The 15,969-nt window shown below is 38.5% G+C and overlaps 1 protein-coding gene across 5 annotated transcripts in view; it reads left to right on the forward strand.

Moving 5' to 3' along the window:
- The window catches only part of CLCN1 (chloride voltage-gated channel 1), a 63,363-nt gene that overhangs the window by 37,916 nt on the left and 9,478 nt on the right, over positions 1–15,969 (forward strand). For all 5 annotated transcript variants that reach the window (XR_011729641.1, XM_071762924.1, XM_071762907.1 and 2 more), the window contains exons 7-14: positions 1,287–1,365; positions 4,306–4,431; positions 6,648–6,732; positions 9,001–9,102; positions 10,882–10,966; positions 11,387–11,536; positions 14,226–14,295; positions 15,858–15,968. Coding sequence is in view for 4 of the 5 variants with exons in the window: in XM_071762924.1 (XP_071619025.1) it covers positions 1,287–1,365; positions 4,306–4,431; positions 6,648–6,732; positions 9,001–9,102; positions 10,882–10,966; positions 11,387–11,536; positions 14,226–14,295; positions 15,858–15,968 (808 nt within the window). In the remaining variant the exon portion in view is untranslated. The remainder of the gene's footprint in view (positions 1–1,286; positions 1,366–4,305; positions 4,432–6,647; positions 6,733–9,000; positions 9,103–10,881; positions 10,967–11,386; positions 11,537–14,225; positions 14,296–15,857; position 15,969) is intronic.

Below are 15,969 nucleotides of genomic sequence, written 5' to 3' on the forward strand. Positions count from 1 at the left end.
GGACACTGTCCACCTAGACTTTAGTAAAGCTTTTGCCACCGTTTGCCACAGCATTCTTCTGGAGAAACTTGTCCTGCTCATGGCTTGGACAAGTATAATCATCACTGGGTGAAAAACTGGCTAGATGGCCAGACCCAAAGAGTTGTGGTGAGTGGAGTTAAATCCAGTTGGTGGCTTGTCACCAGTGGTATTCCCTAGGGCTCAGTACTGGGGCCAGTTCTACTTATATCTTTATCAATAATCTCAACAAGGGAATTGAGTGTACACTCAGTAAGTTTGCAGACGATGCTAAGTTGGGAGAGAGTGCTGATCTGCCTGAGGGTAGGAAGGCTCTGCAGAGGTATCTGGACAGGCTGGATCAATGGGCCAACACCAACTGTATGAGGTTAAACACATTCAAGTGCTGGGTCCTGCATTTGGGTCACAGCAACTCCAGACCTGGGGATTTTAGTCAGTAGCTGGCTGAACATGAACCAGCAGTGTAGCCAGGAGGCCAAGAAGGCCAACAGCATCCTGATTTGAATTAGAAATAGTGTGGCCAGATGGAGAATGGGCACGACTGTCCCCCTGTACTCAGCACTGGTAAGGCTTCACTTCAATTACTTTGTTCAGTTTTGGTCCCCTCTCTACAAGAACATCGAGGTGCTGGAGTGTGTCCGAAGAAGAGCAAAAAAAGTCTTCCAAAACTGTCTCAGGAGAGAGTCTATCCTTTATGCCTTCCATTTTCCCTTATTATCATGATTGTTTTCACCAGGACAGCACAAGATTTACTAGGTGATCTTTACCCACACACCTACCCAGGCTAGCAGTACCTTCAGCACCTATCCACACTTGGTTCTGGATATGCATGTGCCCTGTACATATAAACTAACAGGGTAGGGTTTTTTTGAGGCACCCTCTGGCACATGTGCATCCTGAGATTCCCTGCCAAAGTAAAAGAGATGGAGTAAAACATATATACATACCCTCCATAAGATTTTCCATGAGGCATTTCTTCTTCACTGACAGAAGTGTGCATATTTTAATGAAAGATGAGATGCTGCCATCTTCACATGCCTTGAAGTTGTTGCTCCAGGTATATGCCTGTCTTGTGCCAGGTCTTGTCTTCTGAACTTTTTTAAGCCTTTCGGGAGGGAGAAATAAGATAATTATAGTTATAACTCATAGACTGGTGACAGAGCTGGGAGACAGCATGTGGCCATACCTGCCAATTTTGTTACTCACTCTCTGCTTTCTCTCCTTCTTTCTTCTGTTTGTCTGTCTCTCTCTGTCTCTGTCACCAGTAGCAGCCATATTATTACACAGATGTCCTGACCGTGGGCTGTGCTGTTGGGGTCGGCTGCTGCTTTGGGACACCACTTGGAGGCAAGTGGCTCTTCTGTTTCCTTTTTCTCAGGTACCTAAATCCTCTCCTGCCCAGTCCTCTTTTCTCCCCATTCCCTGAACCGTATTTATAATCTGTCCCCTATCTTGAACAAAGAAACTTACCTTAAGTCTTGCAAACTTTCCCAGCATCCGTAACACAGTCTTTTTTTCTGCATGTTGTCAGCCTTCTTGAGGCAAGAGGGGAAGGGTCTCTAGAACAGTGGTCTCCAAACTGAGGTGTGGTGCCACAGGGAGAGTACAAGATGATCTATTGGAGTTTGGGAAGAAAATACCAGACTTTATTCTTTTTAATCTAAAAAGAAAAAAACAACAACTCAAAAACCAACCAACCAACCAAACAAAAAAACCAAAACAGAAAACCCTCCAGAAATTAGGCTTTATTAATATTCAGTATATATATTGGCACTGGTGTCCCTCACTCAGTCAATCTGTCAGACTGCCATTTGCCACATCCAGTGTTCACAGGGCAGAGAGTCTGCTTGCTTACAAGCATATTGCAGTCAATACATGACCACATAAGTGGATTTAGAGATTACATTGTCTGGTGCCAACTAAACTAACCCCCACAAATTGGACAAGTGGCTTAAACAGATTCCTGCAAAGAGATCCTGGATTGAAGATAATACCAGTAATGCGAGCACAGACGAGTTACAAGATCACAGCAGAGCTGACAATTCTCTTCCTAGTGCAAGTTCTTAATCAGCCGCATTACAAGGTGAAAAAAATGATCAGCTAATCAAGTTTGACAAGCAATTTGCCAAAAAATAGAAAACTATCAAATCCTGATTGGGGTATAGATGTACAGCTGCTATCATTAACAACAAACCTCACCCTAAGTGCATACTGTGCCTTGGGGAGTTAGCTAATGATGGTATGAAACCATCAGAATTAGCAAGGCATTTTAAAACTAAGCATCACAATTTTTAAGTGATGTTTCAAACTATGTGATATTCAACCCAATATTTTACAAAATTTCATTGAAATAATAAGTGTTTAGAAGCCTTCTTTGAGGTTTCTTACTTCATCAGCAAAGACAAAAAGCCATGTATCACCAAGGAAACAAGTGTTAAATGTAAAAATGGCTGAAATAATATCAGAAAGCAATATGGTGGCAAACTAAAAGACATTCCTCTGCCAGCAAACACTGCGTCAGGAGATGCACAGAAAACATTGCTGAAGAACTGAAGAAACAAGTATCAGTACGAGTTACACAGTGTGAGAAGCTTGCAGTGCAGCTGGATGAAAATACAGATGTTTCTGACATGTCTCATCTTATGGTGTTTGCTAAGTTCTGTTTTGATAGTGAGACACATGAAGAACCACTTTCTGTGAGCTACTAAAAGTAAGATCTAACAGATTAGATACATTCTCAACAGTAAATTACTTCGTTAATACATGCTTTTCATGTGTTAAATATATGATTGCATTAAATATTATTAACAATAAATATTGTTAATAATAAATTACATTAATTAATGTTAATAATAAATTACAATAAATATTATTATATCAAATATAAATAAATAAAATACATGATTGTATTAAATACATGATTGTATTAAATACATTAAAAAAATAAAATACTTTGCTTTATGGAAAAACTGTGCAAGCATAATGACCATTGGAGAGGCTGCTTTGACTGGCATAAGAAGAGGATTGCAGGGTGGTGTTACACAGATAGCACCAGTCCTCAAATTCATTCACTGCACTGCTCACAGGCAACTTATTTGCAGCAAAGTTCTGCACTCCAGGCTGTCATTGATGTGGTTAACTTCATAAAAGGATGACCTTGAGACAGGAGAATTTTTCATAATGACATAGGCAGAGACCATAAAAATCCTTTGTACCCCACAGACATTTACTGGTTATCTCATGGAAATGAGCTTTTAAAAGAGTTACTGAATTTTGAGACCAGTTATACATTTTTTCTTTTACAAAAAGACAGTCCTGAATTCACTGATTTTTCTGTGATAACAAGTGTCTGTCAGTAGCATGCTACCTAGGGGTTATTTTAGAAAAAATAAACATACTTGGTGTATCACATAATAGGTATACTTCAAGATGACAGTGCCATTTGAACAGTGGGTGAGAAAGTAACAGCTTTTCAAAAGAAACTTGTGGAGTTTTTGTGAATTTGTTGTCAAATAAAATGTGTATCACCTACAAAAACTCTCACACATGTACATTTAAAAAGCATTGAAATAGAACTTTCTAGCCTGTTTAAAAATCTTCCAGATTGAAAGTGGAATTTGAACCCATTTGTTAAAGATATAAAAATATAACTCCTGATTAATCTGCAAGAACTGATTAACATCACGAAAGAGAAATTTACTATCTAAATCTCAGGAAAAAACTTTACATAGGTGGTGGACGAGACTGAAGCAACAGTGTCATGATTCAGTCAGCACAGCCAACAATGCATTTCTTGCATTTGTATCTAAGTATTATTCTGAGATATATTTTTCAGCTCTGACAAACATTAAAAGTAAATATCAAAATAACTGCATAGAACTTTGAAGCACTGTATCACGAAGTGTTAAACCAAATTTTTCAAAAGAATATTAATATTTTTAGTGAGAACAAAAACCTTTTTTTCCCACTAATAAACAAGCTTAAGTGTTCTTTATTTCTTCATCTTTTTAAATTTCAATTAAAACATTTCATGTTGTTGAACGTTTCATGTTCAATTAAAACATGGTTCATGTTGTACATAATATATGAATACAGTACTACATGTAAATTGTTTAAAATAAATACACATATATTGGGGGGTACTTGCTCAAAAATATTTTAGTGATATGCGTGCACTGCTAAAGAAGTTTAGAGACCACTGCTCTGGAAGACTATTTAAAAGCTTCTTGCATGCTTCTAATATTTTACTTCTGATTTTAACTTTGCTCCCTTTCCAACTCTTTCTAGGGGTCCTTTTCAGCATTGAGGTCACTTCCACTTACTTTGCTGTGCGCAATTATTGGAGAGGTTTCTTTGCAGCTACCTTTAGTGCCTTTGTTTTCCGAGTCCTTGCTGTTTGGAACAAGGATGCAGGTAAACTACAAACCATTCCTACTCTGTACCAATGCCTGATCACCCTCTCCATCAAGAATTTTTTCCTAATATCCAACCTAAACCTCCCCTGGCAGAGCTTAAGTCCATGCCCTCTTGTCCTACTGATGGCTGCCTGGGAGAAGAGACTGATCCCCCCCCTGCCTACCTCCTCCTTTCAGGGAGTTGTAGAGAGTGATGAGGTCTCCCCTGAGCCTCCTCTTCTCCAGACTCAACAACTCCAGCTCCCTCCATGTGGCCAGTTCCCTTAAAACTGGTATATCCTTACGTCTATTTTGACTCCACAGGGCTGGATTTTTTTTGTGTGCTGAAAGACCATTTGAAGACAGATGACAGGAGATAATCTGCTATATTTAATTTTTATCTACTCTAGCTCCCTTGCTGATCTCTCAAATCATTAGAAAGTATCCTAGTCCTAAAGTATCTTAATTACTGTTCCTTCTTCAAAATCATTGAGACAGCTTTATTATGCGTATTAACAGTTCTTACATTCTGCTTCGTTCACTGTCTCAATGTAAATATTACGTGATCCAAGTGTCTATGAAAAATAGACACTTTTTCATATTTGTCAGTTTTCTTTGCATTGACAGTCTCCTTGTCCTTGGATTAAGGAGCTAAAAACTTATGTCTATCTAAGTCATTCATTATTTTATCATCTTTTATCATGCCTGCTGTAACATATCTTTCATGTCTTTTCTTGCTTATTGCTTCTGAAAGTTACAAGCCTGGGCCTTTTGCTCTTTGTTCATACAAGGGTTTTTCTTAGGGCCCCCTCTCTGGTGTCTTCACAGTTTCTGAAGTCTTGCTTACTCTCAGAAGTTATGCACTCAGTGGATTAGTGCAGGTCTTTGTGCTAGTTTCCTGCACAGCTTTATCACCCAGTAAGAAAGCCTTTGTTTGAGTTAGAGTAATGTATTTGGAAGTGGAAGAAACTGCTTCCCTTAATGTGCACTACACACATCTACCTGTAATGTTCATGTGGAACTGTAAACTATTCTAAATTCGTACACCATATATGAACTAACTTTTCTGCTTAGGCAATAATTTGCCATCTTATTCCAGAATATCTTTGAGACAAAATGATCAAGGTTCCAAGCAGAGTGACTATCAAATGGATTTACTGGAAGGCATTACAAAACTACAGTGCAATACCATGCATTATGATACCAATTTCATGAAGCTTTTACACATTTCTAGCAGTTGCATTTAGGACTCTTCTGTCAGACTGGGCCCAGAAGGAGAGGATCACAGTGTAACTGGGAAGAAATGAATGGGATGAAGAGAGAGGAAGTAAGATCTTCCCATTTTGAATACTAATGTGCTGGTAGGCTTAGCTACTTTAAGTAATGTAACACACAGAAATATGATTAAATCATTGCTCTAAACCTGGTCCTGCCTGACCAATTAGCAAATAATTAGTGCCTCCTATAATTATGATGTAATGCTAGATTTTTTTTTCTTTCCTCATTGTGCAAGTAATTCCTTCATCTAGGGCAAGATGGGATTTATAACCATCCTCATTCATTTCCAGACTGCACTAGTCTGGTAATTTGTACTTCATCTGTAACACAAATATTGTTTCCACACAATTACACACCTCCAGGTAAAAGCAGGACAGATTTCAACATCCAAGCCATTTTAGCAGTGAAACACTACCAGGAAAGGTGAACTGGAGAAGGTGGGACCTAGGTGATCTTTTTAATCTGTGATTTCTAAGACTTTCATTCTTTTGGTAACAGCCAAAACATTGCAGATATAACTTCAGAGAACATCTGAGTTTTGTGTCTAGAAGGCAACCACAAGTGTGTGTTACACAGCTTCTCCAGATATGTAAACACTGCCTCCCTCGACAAAGAGAGTTTTGAGCATGAGTGTTGTGGGAATTTTTATTTCCTAAACAACAGATGGTAGAAGAAAACAAAGAAAAGAAAACCCTTTAAAAATCTTAGATTGTAGCTAAAAACATATATACATTCTCTGAAAACAAACATAGGTTTTCTAGGGTTGCAAGTGCTCAAAAATAGACACTACTAAAATCAGACTAAAGTCTGCCAATCTGCTGTATTGTATGTCATATCATTAAATCAAATAAAAACATGCATATAGCTAGTTCTCCTGTCACTATCCCTACATGTTATGGCACTTAAATTCTCACCTCATCATTCCCTTTCTTCCTATACCTCCTTCTTCTCTCACAGATACCATCACAGCGCTGTTCAGAACAAACTTCCGCATGGATTTCCCCTTTGATCTACAAGAACTCCCAGCATTTGCTGTAATTGGGTAAGTTCCCAAAAGCCTGGGCCTTTGCTATACAGAAGTTATCATGTGAGCTCTATTAGTATTTTTTTTTTTTTTTTTTTTTTTTTTGCAGTTACAGCTCTTTTAAACACTTTGATTGTTACACTTAAGGTCTCTGCTTGCTGGGATTCCTCCTTCAGAAATGGTGCCCATGTAACACAATGGGTGAGGAAGGAAATGCGTGTGCTAGCAAGCTGTTTGTTATTTCCTTTCCATATATCTTTTTCAGAAAGGAAAAAAAGTAAATCTTACTTGGACTAGGTTCTGTGTATAGATTTACTGAATGGCCTGTTAACTATTTTGATGGCATCCCCAAATGAAATGACTCAACAAGTGTCTCCTTTCCACTTGACAAAAAATGGGAAAAAAGATTTAAGCAGAAAGTTTCCCTTCTACAAAATAAGAATGATTTTCATTTTCAGGAGAGGTTGGCACACTTGATATGGTGGTAAAGCTAACTGAAGCATAATCGGATCCAGTGAGAAAAACATTTAACTTATTAAGATGAGTGTCAGTTTTATTTTATTTATGGACATATCTGAGTTGTTTTCATTTGTGGACAAAATTAAAGAATGTATTTCAGAAAAATAAAAAGGTAACTGGGAAATAGAGAAAAACTAATCTGGAACTGCTGTAAGGAAAAATCTTGTGTTAGTTTAAGAAAGGCTCCAGGGCTGCAGAGCAGTAGTGAAAGGAATACACTGAAGGAACAACTACCTGTGATGGCATTGTAAATATACTCGGTTGCAAGATTTGGGTCCAAGATCAGAAATACAGTTGATATGTCCTTTTAGTAACCTGTTTTCACTTGTATATAAACTCCAGTGAGAATTTTTTAAGACATAAAAATACTGAAAATCTATGAATAGACTAGTTTTTGCCAATAATATGTATTCACTTCCTTGTTCTTAAACAGACTTGCATGCTGAACTCAGCAAATATTTTTGTTTTGGCAAGACTTATGATTTACAGCTGAAAGAATGTAAAACTTCTTGTCGTTCTGTTTTTAATTGAGTTGGCACAGTTGTTTTTTCTGCAGTACTGTACACAGGCAAAAAAGGACTGTATTACAATGTATTACAAGTGTGACATGCTTTCAAATGCTGAGTGTCCAATGGGGTAATTTAAAAAGAAAAAAAAAAACCTAAAGGCTTGGAGACTTGGATAGTCCTGGCTAAAGTCCTGATGTCAATTTGGAGTGCTCCAAATTCTCTTAAGAATCAAAGTTGAATGCCCTTTCTATCCAACATATTTTTTCACTTTCAAGTAGGACAAAAAGCTAACCCAGCCCACCACTACAAAAGGGTAGATCCTGTTCTTCTGTGTCATCAAATATTATTAATTTACAAAATATATACAGGAAGAGCACTCCTATTTTATTGATAAACTGATAGTTAGGAATGGAGGTACCTATTTTTAAATATAAAGTATTATAAAGAACTTCAGTTCCCTGTGCAGTCCCTAGGGTTATATTGCTTACGTTTATTATTGTTAAAAATATTAGAATAAGAATATTATTTGTGTGGGTTAATTATTTACCGCATAAAATAATACTTCCCATCAACTATTCTACACACACTTTTGTATATATACATATATATATATTTTTTATTTATTTATTTTTATTTTTTTTTTACTTCACCTTTTAATACTGGGCCATATTTATCCTGCTTATCCAGATCTCAGTAAGATTGAAAGCACAAGAACCAGGGCCAGTCCTTAGACAACTCTACTTTTTTTGCTTTATTAGGACTAAGTGATTAAGATCATAGAGATTACATACTTTGCTTCAGGCACAAGAGTTGCCATAGTTTTTAATATTTTATGTAAGTATAAAATTTTGCTGGATCAGATTTAAATTCCCTCCATTTTTACTCTTTCCTGTTCCAGCATGATGTCTAAGTCCTGACAATACTGGTCTTTGCCCAGTTGCTCTTTTCCAGTCCCCACTGAGATCCGTCAGTCCTTATTTATACATTATTTTATATATCAGATTGTGCACTGTAAGCAAGAGAAAATTTTAGTGGCAAAATGGCAGCACATGTGAAAAAGAGATGCAAAATAATCTCTCTTCTTTCATTAGGAAGTCAATGTCTTCAAGTGAATTGCTGTAGGAGCAACCCTCAAGGTGACATTGAAAAGACTTCATAAACAGCTTAAGATGGAAAACACTTAAACTCATTTTCTTGGTTGATGTCTCCTATGTTATCTGTTGTTTGATGCAATTTTATTTCGTTTTCTCTACTTTAGGATATGTTCTGGATTCCTTGGAGCATTTTTTGTTTATCTCAATCGCCAAGTGGTTCTATTCATCCGGCGCCACACCACTCTGAGCAAGTTTCTCACCAAATAGTGAGTGCCTTTGTAGATACTCCTTTTAGGGACCAAGTGTTTATACCCCACTCATACTGGATAGTAACAAATGCTTTCGGGAAGCTAGAACTATTTCAAATGTAGGACACTAAAAATACGAGAAATTGAAAAATTATATGAGAATAAAATACCTGCAAACACCAAGAGAATTGTTCTGAGCTGGAATTTCTTCTTGACCTGCCCCTCTAGCTTCAGGTAGCTTCTTGATTTAGAAGGGAGACTCTGTAATATTCATTAAGAGGACATAAAATGGTTGGACATAAAACGATTGCTGTTAGAAAATCGATAATCACGCTTCTTAAGTTCATGCTGCCTTTATTTTTTTTTAGAATGTGTAAATAATAAGTTTAACTGGAATTGTATTTAAGAAAATGGAATACAACTGAAATCTAACAGTGCCTTAAAATTTAAAATTTTAAAAATCAAAATGTAATAAAAATGTAAAGAATGTGTTGCAGTATTGCAATTACTGCATATTTAAGAACCAAAAGCTGAAACTAATAGTAACCAAATAGTGTGAATTGCAGCAGTAAATGGAAAACAAAATAGGAGTCTAAATACAATAAATGTTTTACAGGGCACTTGAATATATTTTTTTTCCCGCTCTAATAATAACTCCCAAAGTTATAACCTGAAAAAAAAACATGGCTAAGTATAAATGCCTTCTGTCCCTTCACAGAACAAATCTGATGCTGTGAGAATTTTCTAAGTTGGGAGATGTGAAGGCCCTATATTTCCTAGCAAGTTGCAGATCTAAGCAAAAGAAAAATACTAGTTAAATAAAGTTCCAGATAACTTAATATATTATGTGGGAGAAAATTTGTCTTTCTTCATTATGTAGCATTACCCACAAGCCCCAGCAGAGCCACCAAACAAAGTTAGTAGAGAAGTAGAAAAAAAGAGAAAAAAGCAAAGCGTGAAAAGAAAGAGTTTGCTTTAAACGTCTGACTTATTTTTCAGAATTTTGTAGGTTCTTAGACTGACGGGAATGAAAGGTTATGCTTTATCTTCCTGAGTATGGTAGCATCACAGTCAGAACTTCCCGTAAGAACACAGAGATTTTTCAGAGAAGGCCTGACAGGATTAGTCTAGCACATTGGGACAGCTTAGACTTATGTTGTCTGAATGCCCATGAAGTGTCACAGGGTACCAAGAAACACATCCTGGGATTAGACACAGCAGTAGGAAAATCCAGATGGCTTCATCTTGCTGTCCAACACAGCTGTACCCACTAGCCACCAAAGACAACTTCCTAAAACTGTGACAGTCATCAATTCAATAGAAAGAAAAGAAGTTTTTCTCATAAAAATTAATGTGATGGGGATGCATGCAAAAATATAAAAAAAATAACCCTGTATTTAAATAAATTAGGTTAGGATACATAGGATGGGGGATGACGAGGCAAGACTGGCGTAATAGAGACAAATGGAAGAGGTGCTGGCTTTGACAATAGGTCAACACATCGCTGTAAATACACCCCCACCCTTGTATATTCAAGTCTCTGTATTTTGTACATCACTCTCTCCCTCCATGCCTTCCAGTACACTGATTTTGATGGGTCAAATGGCTTTGCTGACAGTTGAATTCTCTATGAATGATAATGATCAATGGAGCAGGGGATTAAATTGCCAGTAGCAAATCTTCAAAGAAATGGATGCAGATGAGCTTTCACAGGAACATTATTCATAGTCCTGAAGTGAGAGTTACACAAGAAAAGAATGTGATGTTATATTTTAATAAACCTTTCTTCCTTTTCAGCCGCCTCATATACCCTGGGGTTATAACCTTCTTTATAGCATCTATGACCTTTCCTTCAGGATTTGGGCAATTCATGGCAGGAGAGGTGAGTTTGGGATGTGTATTCACCTTTCTATACAGCTCTGCTGAACAGTCTCCCCTTATCCTGTGCCCCAGTAAATATAGGTTTTATATCATGGAAAAGTAAAGAAACATTTAGGAGGAGTTTGGACAGAGGCAGGACTATGTTCTGGGACTTATGATCTCTGGTGTCTTCTTCATATAAAAGTTGAAAAAGATCCACTCTCCTAAGCCAGTAATTAGGAAGATACTACCCCATGTGTGAAAGTAGTTGCCCTTTCACCAGTTCAGGTAAAGTCCTGTCGTTCTTCCTGAAGATTAAAATGTGAATTAAGTCTCATTATCATGACTGAAGTGAAACTCTCCTCCACTTTCCTGGAACAGATGTAAAATATTATCTCCACCTAACCTCATGACTAGTTTTTGGTTTTGTTTTTATGTTTAGTTGATGCCACGAGAAGCCATCAGTTCCCTCTTTGATAACTATACGTGGGCAAAGTTCACAGGGGACCCACAGATCCTAGGGAAATCTGCTGCCTGGATCCATCCCAAAGTCAGTGTCTTCATCATCATCCTGCTTTTCTTCCTCGTGAAGGTAGGAAACGAAGTCCACTGTCAGCCTTCTCAGCTGGGTATCAGTGTTCTTGATCATTTGTAATATAGTTCATGAACTGCCAGTAAGGAATGACTGGCTACAGAATGAAGCAGTAGAACTGAAATGGGATATTATATATTTTGAAGTGGTTTTTGCCCACCTTGAATGCAAGATTACAAAAAGTATTAGAAAGTAGTTTCGTAGCCTTAATATAGTGACCTCCTTCACTGCTTCCTAGGTCATCTTTCTCGTGCATCCTGCTGAATGACCATCAGTACCACTGTGCTGGTAGGGAGGGCTACATCAGGAAAGATTTCTGAAGTTCTAGAAAAATAAGTCATTGAGTAAAAAGCTCTCAGATAATTTATATTTGGTCTAGATAAAGTCTGATACTGCCTACCTGTTATTCCTGACTACAGGTAGGAGACGAATAAGAATACGCAAGCACAACCTATAGCTGTGTGATGCTGAAGGATTTGTTAGAAGTACAATAACCTGATGAAGAAATGCAGCTGAAAAGAGTTTTGCTCAGTTCCTGGAAAGCAACAGCAGATTAAATGTTCCAAGCTCACACGGTCTGTGGAAGTTGCAACTGGAAGGATCAGCTGTGTAACTGATATATGAAGAGCAGGAAAAGAGATTTAAGGGAACATTATATTCCAGCATTCAAAATAGAAGTAGCAAGAACAAGGTTTTCCTAAGGAAAAAAACCAGACATACACAGAAAAACTCAAACAACCAAACAAAGCCCAACAGACAAACTAACCAAAACCCAGAAAATAAAAGGGTAAAAATATCATGGAAATGGGGATCATTTTTCTTTGTTTGTTGTAGAGAAGCAAAAGAGCTGAGGCCACCTTGCAATATCAATTGAAAATTTTGCTAGATTATGAAGGGACATCAGTGATTGATCGACAGAGCTGATTCCACCTGATTAAAACCCTGCCTCAGATTTCTTGCAGGCAGTTAAGAGTTCTTCTGTGCTCATTCTAATTATGCTGTACTAAGCAGATAAGGTCCCATTTACTTAAATTAAAGAGTGATGGACTACATGGTGCATGTATCCTCACTCTGTCTGTTTCCTTTTGGAAGAGCTGTATCCCCAGACACTAGATTCATTGGCCTTGTCCCATTAACTAGAAGTTTTCTCTACTCACTAAATAACTGCTCCAAGCAGTTTTCTTCTGGATATATTCAGAGTTGAGATAGACCACATAAAAAAAGAAAATGCTGTTTTGACTCTGGGCAAAGGCTTGACCTGATTCTCCACTGCACTATAGTCCCAAGTCTCAGATGTATTTTGCCTGGGTTTAGTACTGCAAAGACAGAGCTTAGTTAGCAGTATTCTGCTTCTGCAGCTTTTTGGCCACTGCAGACAGCCAGGAAATTCTCCTCTGGATTATTCAAGTGGTCTATGAAAGGAAAAGCAACAGCTGGTATCAAAATGATGATCCCAGCCATTCTCACAGCATGTTCCTCTACCATAGGTTGAGGAACGGTGTTTTGTTGGCTCTTTGTTACCTTTGTAGAGGGTTTTCCTAAAGGGCAGGCTGTATCTTGGCTTCATTTTCCTTTTAATGCCAACCATCCTATAGGAGTTACAGTGGAAAGCTGTCTTCAGTGGATTTCATCTCACCAAACTATCTAAAGATTAGTATCTCATTTGCCTGCAGCTACAGCAATGTCTGCAGGAGCATCACCTCCTCAGAGGTGGACCTAGAACAGGAAGGATTTGCCCACTCTGAGGAGAATATGGTCTCAAAACACCTGGAAGTATTGCTCATGATGTGCTGGACCATGGTTGTCCCTCTCCTATGGATGATACTACTGCAGCAAGGGACCTCTTGCCAGTACACTTCTTTGTACAAGATTTTGAAACAGCAGCATTCTCTGTGTTTCTCTCAACTGTGGAAATCTCTTGTCATGTTGCCTGAGAAAGTCTGAGCATATAGGCCTTAAAGGTGTTTTTAAGATTAGGCTGGTTTTGACAGAAGCCCATGTGTAATGGGTTAAATCAGGATTTGAACTGGTCTTAGCAGTACCAGGACAGATTTAATCATTTTGCCCAATATAGTCATAGGAGAAGAGGCAACATACACAAGCTAGAATAAAAGAAACTTATGACAGTTGGATTGCAGGAAAAAAATTCCCTCCTGAGTGTGGGTCAGCAGTGGTACAAAAGCTCAGAAAAAATGTTGAATCTCCACCCTTCAAGATGTATAGAACTCAGCTGGATAAGGCCCTGAGCAACCTGATCTAACTTAGGAATTAGCCCTTATGGAAGCAAGAAGTTGGCAGAGACACCTCCAGAGTTTTCTTCACACTGAAATCTTTCTGAGTCTGTGAAATGCTGACAACCTCATTCTATGAAAAGCTAAGCTGTTTGGAGCAGTAGGAAATTTCAGCTTCTGAGGTCCAAGGCAAAGGAGTGCTCATGTTCATCCATCCCCACAATGATTCAGCTTCCCTACCACCACAGCAGATGCCCAGAGCCCCTCTGCACCAGGGCTGGTGTGTTGCCGGTTTCTCCAGCTCCCCTCCCATACCCCACAGCCCCCTTTACCCTTCATTTTCTGGCTGAACCATCAGATCTTGTCTCCTCACAGATTCACAGGCTGGGCAGTAGAGTGGGGCTGCAGGAAATTCTATTGCTGCTGAGTAACAACCACACCCTCTGCCTTTGTTCTAGTTCTTCGTGTCTGTCATTGCTACCACGATGCCAATCCCCTGTGGAGGCTTCATGCCTGTTTTTGTTATAGGTGAGTTTCAATTTTGTGTTGCAGCATATAGGTCTGACAAATGGAGAAGATGAGACACATTGTGTACATACCCAGTAGGTTTCTTCCTAGTGCATGAGGAATCATCACTTGGTGTCTGTGACAAGCTCAGTTAATAATGTACATACCAGCCTCTGAGTCTGTGCTTCCTGTCCCCCAAATCCAAATGCTGAGGAGGGAATCCGTGTCCTTTTCCATAAAGAAAGCTACACTGTGGGGAGAGGTATGTTGAGCCATGGCCTTTTAGTTTATCTGCTTCTTCATCGACAGAGAAACTCCCATCCAACAATTATTAGTAATGGCTCCTTTTGCTCCTAAAGGCCAGCTGGAAGAGATAACTTCAAAACTAGCACCTGCAGTGTAAAACCACCACTTACTAGTTTCTTCTGACTGAAGTATAGTAACACACAGGAGGTTATTGGCTTTTAACAGGTTTTAATTTCAGGACCAAAAATTAAAAATACTATGTTCCTAATGTTAAGCAAGATGGGCTATCTTAGACTAATGGATGCAAGCTCATAAAGTTCATCATTAAATATCTACATCTCTTAAATGAAATTAAGTGGGCTAAGGACCTCTGGGTTCTGGCAGTTGCCTGCCTTCTCAGTGGTGAAGGCAAATCCCAGACAAAGCTATATTAGGAAAAGCCGGGTAAAGAGACTGGTTATTTCTCTGCATTCAGCATTTTGGTCACAGTTCTGGAATACTGAGCCATTATGTGCCCACCAATCTGAGAGATTTTGACAAAGTGCAATGAGTCCAGTGGAGGCCACTGAGACTGCTGTGGAGATGAAACACAAAACAAACAAGGAGGGCCTGAGGAAGTTTGTCTTGTTCAGACTGCAGAAGAGAAGGCCAAGAGGTCGACTAATTGCAGCTTTCAGTACCTCATGCAGCAGGGAACAGAGATGATAGAAAGACTCCTCTTAGAGACAGACAGTAAATAACAGGTACAGACAGAAGTTGTAACAGAGGAAATTCTGATGGAACATAAGGAAAAAAAGAAATTTTCAAGGTTCTCAGAAAGGATGGGGAATCTCCATTCTTGCAAACCTTTAAAGCTTGTCTGGACAAGGCCCTGGGTGATCTGATCTTACTTCGTTGTGAACAGGGGTCAGAACACAACCTCAATAAATCCTTTTCCACCTAAACTTTTCTGCAAGCTGTGATTATAGTGTCTGAGCATGCAAATAATGAGTGTTGGAAGTGCCTCAAGTGTGATCTGGACCAATATTTTATGTATTCTGAAGATATTTCCTCCTACCCAGGAATGACAAATACCACTGTGGCTGTTTTGCCTCAGTGGAAGAATGAGGGATCAATTGTATTTACATCTCTCAGTACCTCCCAGTCCTCTCAGAGCCTAACTTCTATGTTTTGTAACTACTCTTCAAGAGAGTTCAAGAGAACTACTTTTGAGTCCCTGATGTAATTTTGATTTTGTTTCCATTAGAAAATAGTCAAGTGATCACCCAGCATGGCTGCACAGCACAGACTGGGTGCTCCTTTGGTGTTATTTCATAATTGTTGCTGATATTTCCCAGGTGCTGCATTTGGGCGTCTTATTGGGGAAATCATGGCATCTCTTTTTCCCAGTGGGATCCTCTTTGATGGCATTGTTTATCAAATCTTACCTGGAGGATATGCTGTCATTGG

Source organism: Heliangelus exortis, chromosome 1, assembly GCF_036169615.1.
Source record: "Heliangelus exortis chromosome 1, bHelExo1.hap1, whole genome shotgun sequence".
In the NCBI taxonomy this organism is placed as follows: Eukaryota; Metazoa; Chordata; class Aves; order Apodiformes; family Trochilidae; genus Heliangelus; species Heliangelus exortis.